Below are 20,043 nucleotides of genomic sequence, written 5' to 3'. Positions count from 1 at the left end.
AAGAATGTCCTTCCTCAGATTAGGAGACCAAAACTGTACACAATATTCAAGGTGTGGCCTCACCATGGCCCTGTACAACTGCAGTGAGACTTTCCTGCTCCTATACTCAAATCCCCTAGCTATGAAGGCCAACATGCCATTTGCCTTCTTCACCGCCTGCTGTACCTGCATGCCAACTTTTAATGACTGATGAACCATGACACCCAGGTCTCATTGCTCCTCCTCTTTTCCTAATCTGTCACCATTCAGATATATTCTGCCTTCCTGTTTTTGCCATCAAAGTGGATAACCTCACGTTTATCTACAATATACTGCACCTGCCTTGCGTTTGCCCATTAGTACCTTGCTGGCTTGCCTTGTTTGATGGGGAATGTGCTTTGGCAGGAGGTTTTTTAATTCATTCACGGGATGTGGGTGTCACTGGCAAGTCCAGCATTTATTGCCCACCCTAGGTGGCTGGTGGTGGGTGGCCTTGTATAACTGTGTGACTTGTTAGGCCACCTTAGAGGGCAGTTAAGAGTCAACCACATTGCTGTGGGTCTGGAGCCACACATAGGCCAGACCGGGTAAGGGCGGCAGATTTTCTTCTCTAGCAGACATTAGTGAACCAGATATGCTTTTACAATAATCCAGTAGTTTCATGCTCACTATTACTGATACTAGCTTTTTATTCCAGATTTATTTAATTCACTGAATTTAAATTCCCCAGCTGCCATAGTGAGATTTGAACTCATGTCTCCGGATCATTTGTCCAGCCACAGGGTATGTTACCGTACCCCTATGCAAGAAGGATGAAAAAAATAATGTCGAAAATGTGAGGGAGGGAACAATAAAAGAAACAGCACCGTAAGTGTTATTTGTCTGGCCATTTTTTTTCCACTACAAGTAATTTGCCTGATAAATATTGGCAAAATCAATTTGTAAAAGGACCAAAGGGCAGATCCAAGCCATAAGCAAATGAATCCATTCTGATGAAGGTCTGTGAATGTGCTTCTCAGCTAGAAGCAAGTCTGAGAATGACACGGTAGAATATAGCAATCAAAGATGCAGGAAATGGTATTACACATATGTGCTAGACACATCTGCATATAACTCAAAGCGGGAACCGAAAAAGGGAGAAAACTGAGAGACAGCAACAGACAATGCTTTGTAGCATCATATTAAACCAGAACATTTTGACTTGAATGAAAGTTCCTCTAAGATGACTTGGACCAAGTTACTGAAACCATACTCTGATATGTCCACAGTTCACTAGCTGCTGTTTTGGGTGTGGTGGGGGGGAGGCCAGTAGCTGAGCACTGGAATCAAGGTGTGGATGAGAGTTTCAGCAGAAGAGGGTCTGAGGCAAGGATGGAGGTGAGTGATGTTACGAAGGTGGAAGTAGGTGTCAGAGAGGTTTGGGGCTGGAAGCTCAGCTCTGCGTCGAATAGGATGCAGAGGTTGTGAAGAGTTTGGTTCAGCCAGAGACTGGCTGGAGAGGGAGAAGGAATCTGTGGCAAGAGTTAATAGCAGGGGCTGAAGGCAATTGCTTCAGTCTTCCCAACATCTAATTGGAGAGAATTGTTTGTCCGACAACCAAGAGAGGTAGAGCTGGGTATCACCAGCATACACGTGGAACCTGACCCGATGTTTCAGAATGATGTCTCCAAGGGGCAGCATGTAGATGAGGAAGAGACGGAGGACAAGGATAGTTCCTTGAGGTAATAGTGCGGGAACAGGAAGAGAAGCTATTGCTGGAGATTTTATGGCAACTATTGGATCGGTAAGAGTGGATCCAAGCAAGGACAGTCCCAATGAGCTGGATAATGAAGGAGAAGAATTGGAGGAGTACGGTGAGGTCAGCTGTGTCAAAGGCTGCACAAAGATTGAGGAGAAGGGTTTCGCTTGGTGGGAGGTTTGGATTGGTGGGCAAGGGAAAGCCAGAAAGCAGCAGAGGCAGTTGAAGGCTGGTCTCAATCTCTGTGACGAAGAAATCCACGAGCTCCTCAGACTTGTTGTTGGAGTCAGGGTGGAAGGACAGGAGAGAGGGATTTAAAGGGATGGTTGGTAGGGGAGAAATGAAGCTGGGGGTTATCTTTTGTTATGTATGCAATAAAGGTTCAAACTGAGTTCTGTTTAACTAAGCAAGGTACAACCTTGGCTCTGCCTTTTGTAGGCCCAAAGTGCCTGACTCACAAAATGACTGGCCTTTTATATCTGAGCAGCACCATGTGCATGCTGCTCTGTGGCCTCTAACAATGATGCCATCTGGTGGCTACAAACAGAATGTACATACATGACATCTTTTCTCTGATCCTAGAGTGGTGGGTGCTTTTGACAGAGGAGAGTGAGGCCCAATAGCACTTGATGTGGTCCAGCCAGATGTGGTGATGGATGACTAATCCAGCTGTACGCCAGATATGCACGTCTGGGCCCCTTGGACTTGAGAGAATGGCTAGGAGGGCCATAACAGGGGAAACAAACAGGATGAGAGCGAGTTAAGGTTTTGCTGTGGACAAAGGCATTACAAGTAGAGATGAGGGAGTGGTTGAGTAGATCGCCAGCTGTAGAGATATTGTGACAAATGGCAGGCATAAGCTGGGCAGTTTGGAAGTGCAGCTGTAAGTGATTTGGGAAGGAGGCAGTTGTAGAAGGAAGTGGAGTTGGAAGGGGATAGAGGGATGTGGATGGTGAGGGACAGATCAATGAAAGAGCTAAACAAACAATCAGATTGTTGGAAAATAAAATTAAACTTGTTATCAGCTATATTCATTCTCCACCCCAGATATTTCACTGATTGTGACCAGTCTCTGCTCCCTCATGGTCCTACTCTCAAGTCTCTCCTTTAAGTCCAGGCCATTGTTCCAGTCCCAAGCCACTGCTCTGCATCCAAGCTTCTGGGCTTCCCACTTCTATGTTTCAGTGTCGGCACCACTTTCATTTCATCCACAACAATGTAGTACAGCAGCTCTAAATAAGCAGAATGGTATATATAAAAAAATAAAGGAATCAAACGATAATTAATACAGGAGGAAAGTAAAACCTAAAGCTCAACTACAGTGGAATAGGTGGAAAGAAATGGCTGAGGAAAGTCTGGAGAAAAAGAAAATACAAAACTATTCACTTGATGTTGTCTCCATAGACATCAAGTGCCAAACCCGAAGTGAGAGTCTTTGTCAAACCGCTGCATCAGGATTACTTTGGTTACAGTTTCTGCAAAGACGTAATGTTGTGAAAACATGATTGACACTGGGTAATGAGTGCAAATGATTTGCTCCATCAAGTCTGCACCGGTCTTTTTCTGTACCTGAGCTACCCGGTCTCATCCCAGTCTCCTGTTCACTCCCCGTACCCTCTGATATTATCCTTTTCATGCAACTATTTCATTCCCTTTGAGAAGAATTTATGGGCTCTGCTTCAACAATGGTTTATGGCAAATAATTCCAAACTCTAACCACCCTCTGTTTACAGAATTGGATCTAACCTGCATTTTTAACTTTTTTTGCGATTAGCTTCAATTTGTGCTCTCTCGCTACTATCTAGCTGACAAGTGGCAACTGTTTATCTACCCTATCTTAACCTCGAAAGCTACATCAGGTAACCTCTTAAGCTTCTTAGCTCCAGTGAAAAAAACGCATTAACTTCCCTAATCTTTCTTCAGAACTATAACCCTCATCCCCTGGTGACATCCTTGTGAATCTTGGCTGAACTTTTTCTGCATTTAGCCTTTCTGTAATAGGGTAAATACTATTGGGAGGGACGCAAGAGCAGAGTAGATAGACTCATGATGTGGTTCTCTTATCACCCTGCAAAAAAAAACCTGACCCTCCCCTTCCATTTCGTTCAGTAACTCTCCTCACAGCACAGGAGAGTTCAGAAACTCAGTGGAATGAGGAAATTGAACCTGTGTCTCACCAAGCTGCAGTGCTCCAAAATGAAGAGACATTGCGCCCTGCTGAATATATTTTATTTTATTGGCAGTCACATGTATTCATTAAAGGTAATCTCTTGTAATTATAATCTGGGTTTAAATTAACGTCTATCTTTTTTTCTGTATATTTATCATAAGAAGTGTTGGTAAAGCCACTGATGATAGTTATAATGTATTTACTTCAGGGGTTCGTGCTTAAAAATTAATTGCAACGCATTGCTATTAAGAACTAGTTGGTTTATTAACAAAGGTTTAACAATCTCACTACATATTAGCAGTTCATCCACTAGGCTCACAACTGCGTATCTCATCGTGGATGACCTACACGCGACTGACTGACTGGGGTTTTATTGGGGCCGAAATTCAGGCCTGTCGGAAAGCTGCCACACTTACCATTTTTTAAATGTTTTCACCGCCGGGTCCGATGAGGTCACTTCTTGATCGCTATTCCGCTCTTTGTTCTTTTTTTTTTGCAGCGGACCGGAAGTCGGTCATAATGGGGGCGGACGTGGGGCGGTAAGTTCTCTAGGGGGCGGACGTGGAGGCGGGGCAGAGTCTCCGCCGCTGTCAATCAGCAGCGGAGCGGAGATGACGCCATGACACGTGTGCGTCACCACGCTCTCCCCTTCACTTAAAGGGGAGAGCGTTCAGCATTTTGAAATGTCGGTCCACTGGGCCACCAGGGAGGGTTTTCGGCCGGGCCAAGAGGGGGTGCTAGGCTGCCTGTTGGCGGCCCGGCCCAACCCGGGGGCATAATTGTCGGCCCGTCCTGGCAGTCGGCCGACAAAAAAAACATGGTGGCCGCAGCAGTGGCTCACACCACAGAAAGCAAGGTGCACCAACAGAAAAAGCTGTCAGGGGCACCGCGCGGCGGATCAAAGATTTTTGGAGGTATATTTTGCGGGAGGTGCCGGAGATCGGTGGTGCGCCCTTTGATGATGCACTTAGGACGGTCGCTGGCAGCGGGGCAGAAGTGGGGACCGCCAGAAAAATCCCTGAGTTAAATTTCGATCGTGGCGGCCATTGGACCGGAAGTTGGCGGCTGCTCGACACCGCCACCTGGCCGTCGCTATCTGGCGGCAAGCGGCCTTTTTGAGAGGCTGAATTTCGGCTCCATTGAGTCTTGTGAACATCATGTGACTACCAAGCCACTAACAATGCAACAGCTCTACAACTATTTTAAATAGCACTTAAAGCCGAGTGTCCTCTTATTAAAGGGACACTAGAACACACGAATAAAACTTTACAGTGAACTTAAACCAATCAAATTAAAATTTGGTTTTCAGGGGTGATGATGCACTCCAGTCCCTCCGGTGCCCACCTCTCGCAGAAGGCTGCGAGCATACCGGTTGACACCGCGTGCTGCATCTCCAGGCGCGAACATAGCCACGAAAGAGAGGCAGGCAGTCGGGCTGAATGACCCCCTCGACCTCCTTCTGCCTGGACCTGTTAATGGCCACCTTGACCAGGCCCAGGACCAGTACTATGAGGAGGCCCTCCAACCTGCCCGCTCCCCTCCGCACCGGATGCTGCAACAGCTCTACAAACTTGTGAGCATACATTACAATGGTAGCCATAGAAACATTATGGAAAAGTAAAATTGGAAGGACTGCAAACATGAATATGCAATGAGCAGCATAAATTAAATGTTAGCTAAGAATAACTGACGATGCCAAAGTACCTACTGTTAAAGCTCTTACTGTTTTTTTTTTAAAAGATTGAAAACTATTTCACCAATGTAATTTGTAAAATTATCCTTGAATACTATTGGATGACTTGAGCAAGCAATATAAAGCTTATTGTATGGTTTAGCTTTCTGAGCAGTCAGGTGACCTTGACAGCAAAATTCCACATTCTGCTTTGTATACCAGGCGCACATAATATATTTCGGAACAACAACTACCTAAAATACATGTGAATGTAACTTTGTTTTTCTATTCGCTTTGTAAAATATAAAGTAAATAAAGAGCCATCAGTCAAAGGCATGACCCCTGATATTATTACACCAAAGCACATCATTACACAGCACCCGGCCAAAAATAATGCCTAAATGTTTTAGTGTAGCTGTGTCCTATCCCCACACATCTGCAATTCCAGAATTGGATATGATTGTTTTTGTTTTACTTTAGACACCAGAATTTTCTGAAAGAGCCTTGCCTTTTGAGCCACAAAATAATTTGAATATTTGTAAAAATTCATTGCTAGGATGTGGGCGTTGCTGGCAAGGCCAGCATTTATTGCCCAAACCCCAGCAATGTTCCCTTTAATTTTTTGGGGGGGGGGGTGGGAGGCACCTTTAAGGCGCTGCGTGGCCTAGTCAAAATACCACGTATGTGTGGTTATTCCCATTTAAAAGCCGGTAAAGATAGAGTAAAGGGAACATTGGTCCTAGTTGTCCTGAGAAGGTAGCTGTAATCTTTTGGATACAACTGAGTAGCTTGCTGGGCCACTTTCGAGGACAGTTAAGAGTCAGTCACGTTGGTGTGGGTCTGGAGTCACATATAGGCCGGACTGGGTAAGGTCGGGAGGTTTCCTTCTCTAAAGGACATCAGTCAACCCGTTGGGTTTTTATGACAATCCGACAGCTTCATGGTCACATTTACTAATACCTGTAGAAGCTTATTGCTTCCAGATTTTGTTTTAAACTGAATTTAAATTCTCAAACTGCTATGGTGACAGTTGAACTCGTGCTCTCTGGATCATTGGTCCAGGCCCCTGGATTACTAGTAACATCATCACTACACTATCCTATCAGAATCAATTTGTATTTATGTACTGTCAAGTACATACTGCTTCACTGTCAATCCTATAAATCTCCAGCATGTAATGGCTGTTTAACATTTTAATTTGATCAATAAATCACAAATGTCACTGAATCTCTTACATTCAGGGGTCGGATTGGGGGGGGTGGATGGGAGGTCGTGAGGGGCTTTGGATCGAGGGTCGGGAGGGCGATCACAGGGAGGGATGTAGGTTTGCCTGAGGGGCCAGGGGAAGGCCAAAGCATGCAGTGCTGTAAAGGCGCTTACCCGCTGGGAGCTACCTTCCTGGCTTACTTTCAGCTGAGCCCTGGGCGACCCGGCCCGAGGCAGTTAAATCTAAACGTCTGCTGAAAATATGAGTTTCATTAGCACATTAAAATGACTGACCCGCCTCTCGAGAGCAAGTTAGTCGCCCGCACCCCCAACCTGCCTCTGTTAAAACTGTGTTCGAGGGGGTTTGGGCTTGGGTATCATTGTTTTGAAATTTTGACATCCCACCCGACCCGACCCGACCCTTTCCTACACGTGTTGTAGGGTTCCCCATCGTCTCAGACAAAGCCTGGCAAAGTCCTCAGATAAAACTGAGATGAGGAGAAATTTAATCTCTCAGAGGGTTGTAAATTTGTGGAATTTGCTGCCTCGGAGAGCTGTGGAAGATGGGACATTGAATAAATTTAAGACAGAAATAGACAGTTTCTTGAACGATAAGGGGGATAAGGGGTTATGGGGAGCGGGCGGGGAAGTGCAGCTGAGTCCATGATCAGATCAGCCATGATCTTATTGAATGGTGGAACAGGCTCGAGGTGCCGTATGGCCTACTCCTGTTCCTATTTCTTATACCCTGCCCGCTCCCCATAACCCCTTGTCGCTCAAGAAACTGTCTATTTCTGTCTTAAATTTATTCAATGTCCCAGCTTCCACAGCTCTCCGAGGCAGCAAATTCCACAAATTTACAACCCTCTGAGAGAAGAAATTCCTCCTCATCTCTGTTTTAAATCGGCGGCCCCTTATTCTAAGATCATGCCTCTAGTTCTAGTCTCCCCCATCAGTGGAAACATCCTCTCTGCATCCACCTTGTCAAGCCCCCTCATAATCTTATACGTTTCGAGAAGATCACCTCTCATTCTTCTGAACTCCAATGAGTAGAGGCCCAACTTACTCAATCTTTCCTCGTAAGTCAACCCCCTCATCCCCGGAACCAACCTAGTGAACCTTCTCTGAACTGCCTCCAAAGCAAGTATATCCTTTCGTAAATATGGAAACCAAAACTGGACGCAGTATTCCAGGTGTGGCCTCACCAATACCCTGTACAACTGAAGCAAGACTTCCCTGCTTTTATGCTCCATCCCCTTTGCAATGAAGGCCAAGATACTATTGGCCTTCCTGATCACTTGCTGTACCTGCATACTATCCTTTTGTGTTTCATGCACCAGTACCTCCAGGTCCCGCTGTACTGCAGCACTTTGCAATCTTTCTCCATTTAAATAATAACTTGTTCTTTGATATTTTTTCTGCCAAAGCGCATGACCTCACACTTTCCAACATTATACTCCATCTGCCAAATTTTTCCCACTCACTTAGCCTGCCTATGTCCTTTTGCAGAATTTTTGTGTCCTCCTCACACATTGCTTTTCCTCCCATCTTTGTATCATCAGCAAACTTGGCTACGTTACACTCAGTCCCTTCTTCTGAGTCATTAATATAGATTGTAAATAGTTGCGGTCCCAGCACTGATCCCTGCGGCACCCCACTGGTTACTGGTTGCCAACCAGAGAATGAACCATTTATCCCGACTCTCTGTTTTCTGTTAGTTAGCCAATCCTCTATCCATGTTAATATATTACCCCCAATCCCGTGAACTTTTGTTCTTATGTTCATGTAAAAGATGGTATACCCTAATCGTTAGATCGCCTCGCATCAATTTGTTTAGTTGCACCAGCTGAATTGTGTAGAGTTCTTCAGGGAAGGCTCTTTGTTACATGGCTGAGAGGTGCCTTAAGTTGAATGAATGAAGCTGACAGAAGATGTTCGATCTCCTGCTGTTGGCTGCATGTGTAAACATAAGCAACCCAACTTTCACACAACAGCACCGTAGACCTCCAAAAATGTGGGTCTGTGATTCTGCTGTCAGATTACGTATCTCCTATTGCAGCAAACTAAAGGCCAGAAACTAGTCCCATGCACCTGCGTGCCTGCATCATAAAGCAAATGGTGTGCTGATACAGAATGCAAATGCATTTTGTCCATTCCCGGGCCCTGTTCAATCAGATAATGTTCAAATTGCCACATACACTCGCGAGTACAATTTAATTATAATATTTTTCTCAACTGGTAAGTTTAGGGTTCTTATTCCTGAATGAGCTGCTGTGAGAATCAGACATGTGCAAAGCATGGATTCAAGCCAAAAAAAAAACATAGGCCTTGATTTGGAACAACAGCATATAATAAGGTAAATAGGGAGAACGACACCCACAGGTTGCAGGTTTCCATTTAAGCACTGCATAGGAGTCTAACCTATAATGTAAAGATGCCTTAAGTCTGGTAATATTGATCCACCTATGACTGAATAGATAAAATGCATTCTACAGTGGGGAAACTGAACCATGCAGATCAGGAATGATGCACGTTTGATCTCTGGTCTGTATTAAGTTAGCTTATCCCAGCCAAGTCAGCTGATGGTGAGCCACAATTGACCCCACTGTTTGTAGACGAGATAGAGTAAAACTATTCACCAGGATTCCAACTCCTGATCATTATCCAGTGACGACTGCTGGAAAGAGCGCATGTAGTGGCATCAGGTAATCATTGGATCAGACTCAAGTGTGATGCTCTATATGGTGCAAAATGCTGTCAATACTCAGTGACCAATATCACACACAAAGAATGGGCACCCGAGTAAGATACTGGAGGATGGTCAGCAAACATAGCCAGCAAGAGTCAGCTCTTTCAGGACAGAAGCGAAGAAAATAGTGTGACAGGACCTCCTTAAACCAAACGACAAATAAAGAAAAATATATCCTATGAAACCATTCTGACTCAAGTCGCATCAAATAAATACAATTTAATTATCAAAGAAAGGAACAAAGATGCAGTCCATAGTATGCAGAAGGGTCAGGAAAAAGATTTTGTACTGGCTGTAAGGTTAGTGGAAGGAAATACAAATTGAAACCCGTTGTATCTTAATGTGTAACAGGGTGAAAGAGAACTAGTTAAAAATAGTTCACAGATGTTGTACCTCTCACATATTTCAGATCTCAACCATCCTGCCACATGTTGTGGAACTTGGCTACAATACTCCACACCTTTTTGGTCCTGGCAAAGGATTAGACAGTTCAGGGAAGTTTGCTTGTGTTAACAATCCTGGGTTTGCAACACATTTCCAGGTCAAGGGTCCAGAAAGAGTCTCCCACAATCAATACTTGGTTGTGGTGACTGAGAGTACAGTCCTGATGGAAGATAGCACTTTTCCACCTGAGGCAAGAATCTTTGACAAAATATGGCCGCCTTTTACTGCTTGCGTCCACATTCAGTGGTTAGAAATTGGAACTCGTTAGTTGAGGTGAACAGCATATATGCACGTAAGGGGAAGCTATATAAGTACATGAGGGAGAAAGGAATAGAAGGATAGGCTGATAGGGTTAGATGAAGAGGGGTAGGAGAAGGCTCGTGTGGAGCATAAACATCAACATGGACCAGCTGGGCTGAATGGTCTGTTTCTGTGCTGTAAATTCCATGTAATTCTATATAATCCTGACTTGAAACAAATGGAGGCTCAAAAGAGACAAACATCAGGAACTGAAAGTGCGAATAGGAGATATATCAGAACATGCTGCCACTGCTGTTAACATTGTGGCTGGTTCCTGGTGTTGAGTAGGAATATGCGGGTATACTTTTCTCTTAGAGAGTGTGTGTTAAGCAAGCGTTAACATTTTCTTCTCTTTTTAGTGTCGTTACAGGAAGGCTCAAATTTATTAAGTACACCTTCATGGCATTGGGTGCGTAACAACTACAATGCTAGGGGGTTGGAGTACAAGAGTAAAGAAGTCTCGCTACAATTGTACAGGGCTATGGTGAGACCACACCTGGAGTACTGTGCACAGTTTTAGTCTTATCTAAGGAAGGATATGCTTGCCGAGGAGGTGGTGCAATGAAGATTCACTAGATTGATTCCTGGGATGAGAAGGTTGTCCTATGGGGGGAGATTGAATAGATTGGGCCTATAGTCTCTGGTGTTTAGAAGAATGAGAGGTGATCTCATTGAAACATAAGATTCCGAGGGGGATTGACAGGGTAGATGCTGAAAGATTACTTGCTCTGACTGAAGAGTCTAGAACTAGAGGAAACAGTTTCAGGATAAGGGGGCGGCCTTTTAAGACTGAGATGAGGAGGAATTTCTTCACTGAGAGGGTTGTGAATCCTTGGAATTCTCTGCCCCAAAGGGCTGTGGATGCTGAATCGTTGAGTTTATTCAAAGCTGGGGTCGATAGATTTTTGGAGTCTAGGGGAATCAAGGGATATGGGGATAGGGCAGGAAAGTGGAGTTGAGGTCGAAGATCAGCTACGATCTTATTGAATGGTGGAGCAGGCTCGAGGGGCCATGTGGCCTACTCCTGCTTCTAATTCTTATGTTCTTAACTACTGTACAACCGAGCAGCTAATTAGAGCAAACCTGCAATAATGCCATTCACTATACTGAGGGGTATACTAACAGTGAGTAACCCTCGGTGTGGGAATCCAGCAGAAATAAAAACATATCTTACTTGTAAAGCTCTGATTTTAACTCGGGGCAGGAGTGGGAAAGTAAACCGTGGTGGGAGATTTTAACTCGCAGGTCTCCTGTCGATCGCTTCAGTGACCTGTCTGAAATCGTCGGGAAGAGTCAGCTAGTAGACGGAAGCGCAACATTAGGTGGCAGGTGACGTCAGCGGGGACTGAAGAAATGGTCCCCAGCACTCAGGGACGTTGCAGAAAGGGGTTCGGGGGGCCTCACAATCAGGGGGGCGGGTGGAAGCCTGCGGTAGGAAATCGGCTATTTCTAAAGCAAACTTTCAATGAAATAGTAACCCAGTGTGTTGAAGTTTATAGTCTTTGAAGCTTTGGAGAGATCATATCATAATCCTGCCTACCATATGCTTGTTTCCTCTTTATATGAAATGGCGGGGGGGGGGGGGGTGGGGGGGGGGGGTATTCCCAACTGGGGAAATACATATTTCAAGGATCAGTTATATCAGCATTCAGCTATTCAGTTCTCCTACTGGCCAACTTCAAAGATGGAAAATGGGTATGAAACCTAGATAAATCAACACAATACCTTGGTAACTTTCAGTGATGGTATTTACAGCACAGTTAGATTAGATACCATTATAAGTTTGTTATTCAGAATTAACTTTTTCATGACATCCAATTCATACCTTTCAGTAAGTGTGAGTTTCGGCAGTGTGGTACTTCGATGCAACATCGATTTATTTGCTTGCTGGAAGAGATAAAAATTTCACAAACACCATTAATTCATCTGATTAAAGTACATCATTAAACTGTACCAATGTGTCCTTTGAAAGAACACCATGTCTTCTCACTGATATAGAAGAAGTTGTTTTTGACTTTTATGTCAAGTGGTTATAGTTTAAATCATCAATGGTAGATATATAGCTGCTAAATAAAAACTAGCATACAAAGGATAGCACAAACAAGGCTGTATTATACTAATACATTAGTACATCTCACCTCAATTTTGCTTACTCTTGATTTTGCTGTTTAGAGTACTGTAGATAATTGACAGAAATCATCTCAATCTAACTAAGTCTTAGTAAATCATTGTGGAATGATACCTTGGAGCAGTGGCACTGAGGGCTAAATGCACTCTTTATTCCTTCCAAAGGGCTTCATCTTATGTTGCCCGAGAAAGCAATACTGTATGTGTGCATAACTACATTTGGGAATTGAGATTAACGTTTTTCAATGCCAGGGCAATTTAACTATATATTAAATAGAAGAACATTGAAAAGCATGATATATTTTGCTTTTCTCATTGATTCCCCCCCTCCCCCTCCCCATTTGTTATGTTTATATTAAATAATGTTCTGTCATTTAGAGCTACGTTGCATATTTGCACAACCAATCAGTACTCTCCACTTGATGGAAAATTACATAAATTATTTTTTTAATGTCTAAGACTGATTTGTGTATTTGTGGTTCCTATCCAACTCATTTTTAATTAAAATTGCACTTTAATTTGGCATAAACTTACCAGTAACAGAGAACTCATCGCAATAATTATGTATTACTCATACACTTCAAAACTACCAGCTGGTACTGTTTATCTACATTTTCAGGTTAGCAGTGAATTACAATAAGAGTCTCGGCAGGTACATAATGGATTAACATTCTACGCGTCTCAGCAGCACGGCACGGTGCCCCCGGGCCGGCTGCAGGGCGGACGAGACTGTCACCCACCTCCTTCAGGATTGCGCCTTCGCAAGGCAGGTCTGGAAAGAGATGCAGTGGTTGCTGTCGAGGTTCATCCCGAGCAGCTCCGTAACACAGGACTCTGTGCTCTACGGGCTGTTCCCAGGGACACACACCGAGACAGACATCACCTGCTGCTGGAGGGTCATCAACTCGGTCAAAGACGCACTTTGGTCTTACCGAAACTTGCTGGTCTTCCAGAGCAAGGAGATGTCCACGTCTGCGTGTTGCAGACTGGCGCAATCCAAGATCCAGGATTACGTGCTGAGGGACGCACTAAAAATTGGTGCAGCCGCCGCAAAGGCACGGTGGGGAAAAGCCACAGTTTAAAGCCCTTCCGCCATGGTAAACCCGGGGGCAGGAATCAGTATAAAACTCCCCTCGGGCTGCAATGGTGAACCTTTTGTATACATAGAGCACCATGATCTGCAAACACCTATGTAGTGCCATGTATAATGTAAGTTCTGTTGCGTAATGCATGTTGGAAAGAAATGTAACTGTACCCTCACTGAGTACCGTATGGTGACACATGTAATGTAACTTGATGAACGTACCACAATGTATCCTGGATTGTATCAATCGTACCTTGAAATGTAAAGTAAAGAAATGTATTGAACGGAACTGCGGTCAGCATCCAAATGTAATGTATGGAATTGCTGACCGCAATGTACTGAACTATTTTCCAATGTATCGTGAAATTTATTTACATGAATAAAGTATATTTTTGAAACAAAAAAATCAACCCGTTCCCTTGAAAAATATCTGTTGATGGCAGATTTTGTTACTGTTCAGCTACTCGGAGTAATGCCTTACTATATGTAATGCAAGCTTATGCAAAATTCAAAAGGTGCAACTTGCAATATAGGAAGCAATTCTTTTCCAGTGTTATATTCTTACATATGCCCTATTCCAGCTACAAATTAGTAGCTGGAATAGGGCATGTTTTGTTGTTTCATAGAATTAAAGAAGCCAAATAACAGTTGGCTGCGGGATTAATTGTTTACAATCAGTTTGGAAATCTTTGGGCACTGTGTAACATTCACAATTGTACAAAGTTGTATTGTGCAAACTTTAATGTAAGCATTTGGTTTTGCAATGTCTGAAAAGAATCATTTAAAGTTTAAGTTCAGATACAGCACCAAAACAAACCCCATTTCACAGGAATTTATAAAGGACCTTGAAGCCCTTCAGTCAGGGGCTGTCTATTTCCTCATGGCCAAACTTAGTTTCTTTTATAGTAGTTATATTGCCATGAATTTGTTTTCATACCACTACCATTTTAAGAGTGGTGTGAGTGCACTGCGTGGAGTTAAACTGCCTGTCCTCACCAATCTCTAATCACATAAAGTTGAGATCTAATTACCAGTGAAATATTTCAACTTATAAAACAGATAAATATCAAAATATTAGAATGTGGAATTCACTACCACAAGGAGTAGTTGAGGTGAATAGCAGAGATGCATTTAAGGGTGGCTCGATAAGCACACGAGAGATAATTAAAGGAATAGAAGGTTATTTTGACGTTAGATTAAGTAAGGTGGGAGAAGGCCTGTGTGAAGCATGGACGAGGTGAGCCGAATGGCCAGTTTCTGTGCTGCACATTCTATGTGACCATGTCAGCTCTTTTCTAACACTAAAAATGTTATCATTAGACTTTGAGGTGGTTCTGAAATGTTCCAAAATTCAGCTTCATACTGTTTTCAGTCATACTGCAGTTGGTGTGAAGCCAAAACAATGTGAGACTACCTTTTCTAGATGATTTTACATCAGCACAGAAACTAGCTCAAAGCTGGTGCAGTTCAAAAACGGAGTCACACCAAGCAGGATGTGCAGCTTAACTACCCCAGTATTTGGTTTTATTTTGTTACTCCAGGGACTTGAGCACATAAAGCTAGGCTGACACTCCAGTGCAGTGCTGAGGGAGATGCCGTCTTTGGGATGAGACGTTAAACCGAGGCCCAGTCTGCCCTCTCAGGTGGACGTAAAAGATCCCATGGCACTATTCGAAGAAGAGCAGGGGAGTTATCACTGGTGTCCTGACCAATATTTATCCCTCAATCACATAACAAAAACAGTTTATCTGTTCATTATCACATTGCTGTTTGTGGGAGCTTGCTGTGCGCAAATTGGCTGCCTCATTTCCTACATTACAACAGTGACTACACTCCAAAAGTACTTCATTGGCTGTAAAGTGCTTTGAGACGTCTGATGGTCGTGAAAAGCGCTATATAAATGTAAGTCTTTCCTTTACTGATAAACTTCTTGTCCTTGAAATGACACTGTGGCATGTTAGTACACAGCGCTCATTGCGTTTGTGTGAAAATGTCTTCCTCAGCTATTTTTAATGGAGACATTTAAAATAAATGGGTTAATTCCCCCCATTAAAGGCAGGAGAAATTTCAAACAAGCAAATAAAAGCAATCTAGAATGCTACCTCAGAATGTAATCTCAAGTCCTCTTACAACAGATTTATTGAAATTGACGTGGCTGTACTGACGTGGATAGAGAACTGGTTGGCAGACAGGAAGCAGAGAGTCGGGATAAATGGGTCCTTTTCAGAATGGCAGGCAGTGACTAGTGGAGTGCCGCAGGGCTCAGTGCTGGGATCCCAGCTCTTTACAATATACATTAACGATTTAGATGAAGGAATTGAGTGTAATATCTCCAAGTTTGCAGATGACACTAAACTGGGTGGCGGTGTGAGCTGTGAGGAGGACGCTAAGAGGCTGTAGGGTGACTTAGACAGGTTAGATGAGTGGGCAAATGCATGGCAGATGCAGTATAATGTAGATAAATGTGAGCTTATCCATTTTGGGGGCAAAAACACGAAGGCAGAATATTATCTGAATGTCGGCAGATTAGGAAAAGGGGAGCTGCAACGAGACCTGGGTGTCATGGTTCATCAGTCATTGAAAGCTGGCATGCAGGTACAGCAGGCGGTGAAGAAGTTAAATGGTATGTTGGCCTTCATAGCTAGGGGATTTGAGTATAGGAGCAGGAAGGTCTTACTGCAGTTGTACAGGGCCTTGATGAGGCCTCACCTGGAATACTGTATTCAGTTGTGGTCTCCTAATCTGAGGAAGGACGTTCTTGCTTTGAGGGAGTGCATCCAAGGTTCACCAGATTGATTCCAGGGATGGCTGAACTGACATATGAGGAGAAATTGGATCAACTGGGCCTTTACTCACTGGAGTTTAGAAGGATGAGAGGGGATCTCATAGGAACGTATAAGATTCTGACGGGACTGGACAGGTTAGATGCGGGAAGAATGTTCCCGATATTGGGGAAGTCTAGAACCAGGGGACATGGTCTTAGGATAAGGGGTAGGAAATTTAGGACTGAGATGAGAAGAAACTTGTTCACTCAGAGAGTTGTTAACCTGTGGAATTCCCTACCGCAGAGAGCCGTTGATGCCAGTTCATTGGATATATTCAAGAGGGAGTTAGATATGGCCCTTACGGCTAAAGAGATCAAGGGGTATGGAGAGAAAGCAGGAAAGGGGTACTGAGGGAATGATCAGCCATGATCTTATTGAATGGCGGTGCAGGCTCGAAAGGCCGAATGGCCTACTCCTGCACCTATTTTCTATGTTTCTATGAGTTGTACCCACTGCCAAATTTGATCAAATGGCATCCATGATGAGGGATAATCACTCATTTTGTATTAGGCCTAACTTGGTCTGCTACTGAAACATTCCACTTGTTTAAATGGATTTATCCATCTCGATCTTTGAGATCACAATTCCTATCATCTGTGTGACATTTCCTCCCTGAAAACGGTTTTCCTTCAAACATCTATGCAGTTTTAAAAACGTGGGTGATTTAGCTTAACTGATGCTTTTTTATTCGATCAGTGCTTTTCTCCCTGACATGATCCACATGTAAAAAGGTCTGCAAAACCTTTTCTGTCTGTTTTGGGGGGGGTAAAATGTAATTATGATCATTTAAAGAGAGTGTACGGTGTGAGGGGCCAAGGTGTAGTGTACACACAGTTGCAGAAATACAAGGACCACCACGTAAAGTCGATCCGAGCGTCCTCACCGTTAGACCAGGGGGTGAACACTGAGAGGGGGGCGGCCGGGGGGGGGGGCAGGCTCCTTCGTGCAGCAGACCCCAGGCCCCTGGTGTGGGGCCCTTCGCAAGTCCAGGCGACTCCAGTCCCCGCCGCTTCTCGCTTGTGCTGCTGTGTTCGCCTACCGTGCACCGAGCACCACTGCCAGAGGCGCGCAGAGTGGCGGCCGCCGGGCGCTTTGTGTCGGCCGCAAGTCTCTGCGCCGCCGCTGTTACCATAGCAGCCGGGAATTGTCGCGTTGCAATCGGCCCTGCCGGTGTCAGAGAGAGAGGCGGCTTTTTCAGCCTCTCCGCCCCTCCGGACTCCCACCTCCACCAATCCCCAATGCCATTATACATCGCGATCACGACAATATTCAGAGCTGCTGTTACCTTGAGGGGAGCTCCTGACCTCGGGCCAAACACACACCAACACAAAGGCGATGTGTAATAAAGGCAGGGACCGCAAAATGACTTTAAATGTTCATTCAGAAATGAAGCAGATCCTTGGTACATGAACCATGTACTTCCTGGGAGAGCAGGAGATGGGTTAATAGAGTCCCTAATTGATAACCCTCCATCCCATCTTGTTCCAGAGTTACAAATACTTCCATTTATATAGCGCCTTCCACGACCACCAGAACTCCCAAAGCCAATGAAATACTTTTTTTTGAAGTGTGGTCACTGTTGTCATGTAGGAAAGGGGGCAGCCAAGTTGCGCGCAGCAAGATCCCAGAAACAGCACTGTGATAATGACCAGATCATCTGGGGTTTTTTTTTTAAAAGTGATGTAGATTAAGGGATAAATATTGACTAGAACTCCCCTGCTCTTCTTGAAAATAGTGCCGTGGGATCTTTCACATTCACCCGAGAGGGCAGATGGGGTCTCAATTTAATTCTCATTCGAAAGACGGCATCTCCGACAGTGCAGCGCTCCCTCAGCACTGCACTGCGAGTCTCAGCCTAGCTTTTTGTGCACAAGTCTCTGGAGTGGGACTTTTGAACTCACAACCTTCAGACTCAGTAAAATGTAACCACATATTTATAATTATAACCCCCACCTCACACAGGGTCATCGGTTTGCATTTCTGTTGTCAATTAAGTTATTCTCTAGCAAGTAATAAAACTACTAGAAAAACAAGAATGCTGGGCAGCATCTGGAAAGAGAGAAGGCAGGTTACATTTCCAGGGTAAACCATTCTAGAGTTTCCAGTTCTACACACCAAAGATTAATCCTGCTGATGGTGAGAGAATGAGTCAAAATTCTGTTTTTTATTACAAGAAACTAGCGGGGATTGCATTCCTCAATTCTCTGCTTATAATTAAACCCACTGTCCCTACCATGAATGACTAAACCAACTTCTATTTATTATTTCCTGGGATCACAGAACGTTCTGGGGGAGGGGACGGGATGTAAGTCTTTTTAAGGATTGCGTTCTGATTCCATCTATTTTTATTTCCTGAAAATGACAAACCAGTAGACAGATGCTGCGTGACCTGCTGAGTATTTTCAGCCTTTTGTGTTTTTAAAGCAGTAGCCTTGCCCATTCCAGTTACTGATGCATTCCCAACATTTTCTGGGTTTTTAAAATTCTCACCTTTCTTTACATATAAATATATATATATATAATAAATCTGCTGGTGCCTGCACCTGCGTTGCCTAATAGAGGTTAAGCTGATTTGACTCAGCGTCACTCACAGAAAGGCAACCGGCACAAGTGCCCCCTCCAACTGAAGATGCGCTTCATATAATTACACGTTAACCTAAAATAAACTCACACTTGAACACACAGGGTTATTGTCGGTGCGGAGATACGTCGCTCTGTGTCTTACCATGCCCATGGCTGGCAGTTGGGATGCACTGTGTAAGTTGCGGTGGTATTGTTGTTGGGGAAGGGGACGGCTGGTTGCTTTGAATGGCATCTGATCAGAGGCAGGGCTGAGTGCACTGCTGTGTGTGCCGGCTCCACCTCCATCCCTCTCCCTCTCCCTGCCCGCATTCCCAATGGTGTGACGAGCTGCACTTGACAACCCGATTGGCTGCAGCGCTAAGCCACATTTCTCCATGTATGGGCTGATTGGCAGAATCATAGTATTCACTAGACAACCATTCAAAACCCCCTCTCTGACTGCGAAACGTTCGGAGACACCCGGAGCTGGAGCACTGATTCACTGGAAACTTGACATTGAAGATTTTTTTCTCTCCCTCTCTGAAACATGGATCCATCCCCAGCCTGTAGATGCATCCAGCTCCGACTGTAGATGGAGTTCCGCTCTCTCTCAGAGGCAGGGAATCGCCGGTGAGAAACACAGAGTAGCAAACAACCGCCTGGACTAGGGGAACCCTCCCCGGACACGGCGTAAACCCAAGAAAACAAAATGGTAAGTTTGAAAAAAACCCACATTTAGTCTATAGGAAAGTGCTTAAGGATTTCCCCCAATTGGGACAGTTGCTCTGAACTCAAATCCTTGGAATATCGGCATCAAGTCCAGTTCCTAGTCTCTGGGACATGTTTCCTTTAGAACAAAAAGACTGCTCCAAGAGTTGGTTTTAAAATCCGCCGCAGTCCAGCGCTCCGCTCCGCCACTTATTTGTTTGGAAGTAGCCGCTTTGTGACCGGCAGGAGCGCCCCCTGGATAGTCGCTGAACAAAAAGGGACAGCCACAGGTTGGGAATGGTTCGGTCCCGAATTTGATCAACAGAACCGGTCTGAAACTAGCAAACTGGCCTGGGTGTTTATCCCCCCCAATAGTTCATGCTACTCTTTAATTTTTTTTTTAGAACGATCAGGAGTTGCCCCATTGTAATCCACCCCAAATAAAATTAATCTTAACTAAAGTGCTCCTTTTTAAAGGG

At 44.3% G+C, this 20,043-nt stretch overlaps 2 protein-coding genes across 4 annotated transcripts in view; one reads left to right on the top strand and one right to left on the bottom strand.

The window, feature by feature from the left end:
* LOC139228121 (protein FAM81A-like) overlaps window positions 1-19,078 on the bottom strand; it is a 47,401-nt gene extending 28,323 nt beyond the window's left edge. The window contains exons 1-2 of the mRNA XM_070859310.1: window positions 19,020-19,078; window positions 12,084-12,145 (exon numbers count right to left, since the gene is read on the bottom strand). Of these exons, the coding sequence (XP_070715411.1) occupies window positions 12,084-12,145; window positions 19,020-19,028 (71 nt within the window). The 5' untranslated portion in view covers window positions 19,029-19,078. The remainder of the gene's footprint in view (window positions 1-12,083; window positions 12,146-19,019) is intronic.
* Window positions 19,079-19,325: 247 nt separating this feature from the next.
* The window catches only part of myo1ea (myosin IEa), a 160,929-nt gene continuing 160,211 nt past the window's right edge, over window positions 19,326-20,043 (top strand). For all 3 annotated transcript variants that reach the window (XM_070858377.1, XM_070858376.1, XM_070858375.1), the window contains exon 1: window positions 19,326-19,568. In XM_070858377.1, the coding sequence (XP_070714478.1) occupies window positions 19,566-19,568 (3 nt within the window). In that variant the 5' untranslated portion in view covers window positions 19,326-19,565. The remainder of the gene's footprint in view (window positions 19,569-20,043) is intronic.

The sequence above is a fragment of the Pristiophorus japonicus genome, chromosome 17 (assembly GCF_044704955.1).
Source record: "Pristiophorus japonicus isolate sPriJap1 chromosome 17, sPriJap1.hap1, whole genome shotgun sequence".
Lineage (NCBI taxonomy): Eukaryota > Metazoa > Chordata > Chondrichthyes > Pristiophoridae > Pristiophorus > Pristiophorus japonicus.
This window is presented reverse-complemented; position numbering and strand designations above follow the sequence as displayed.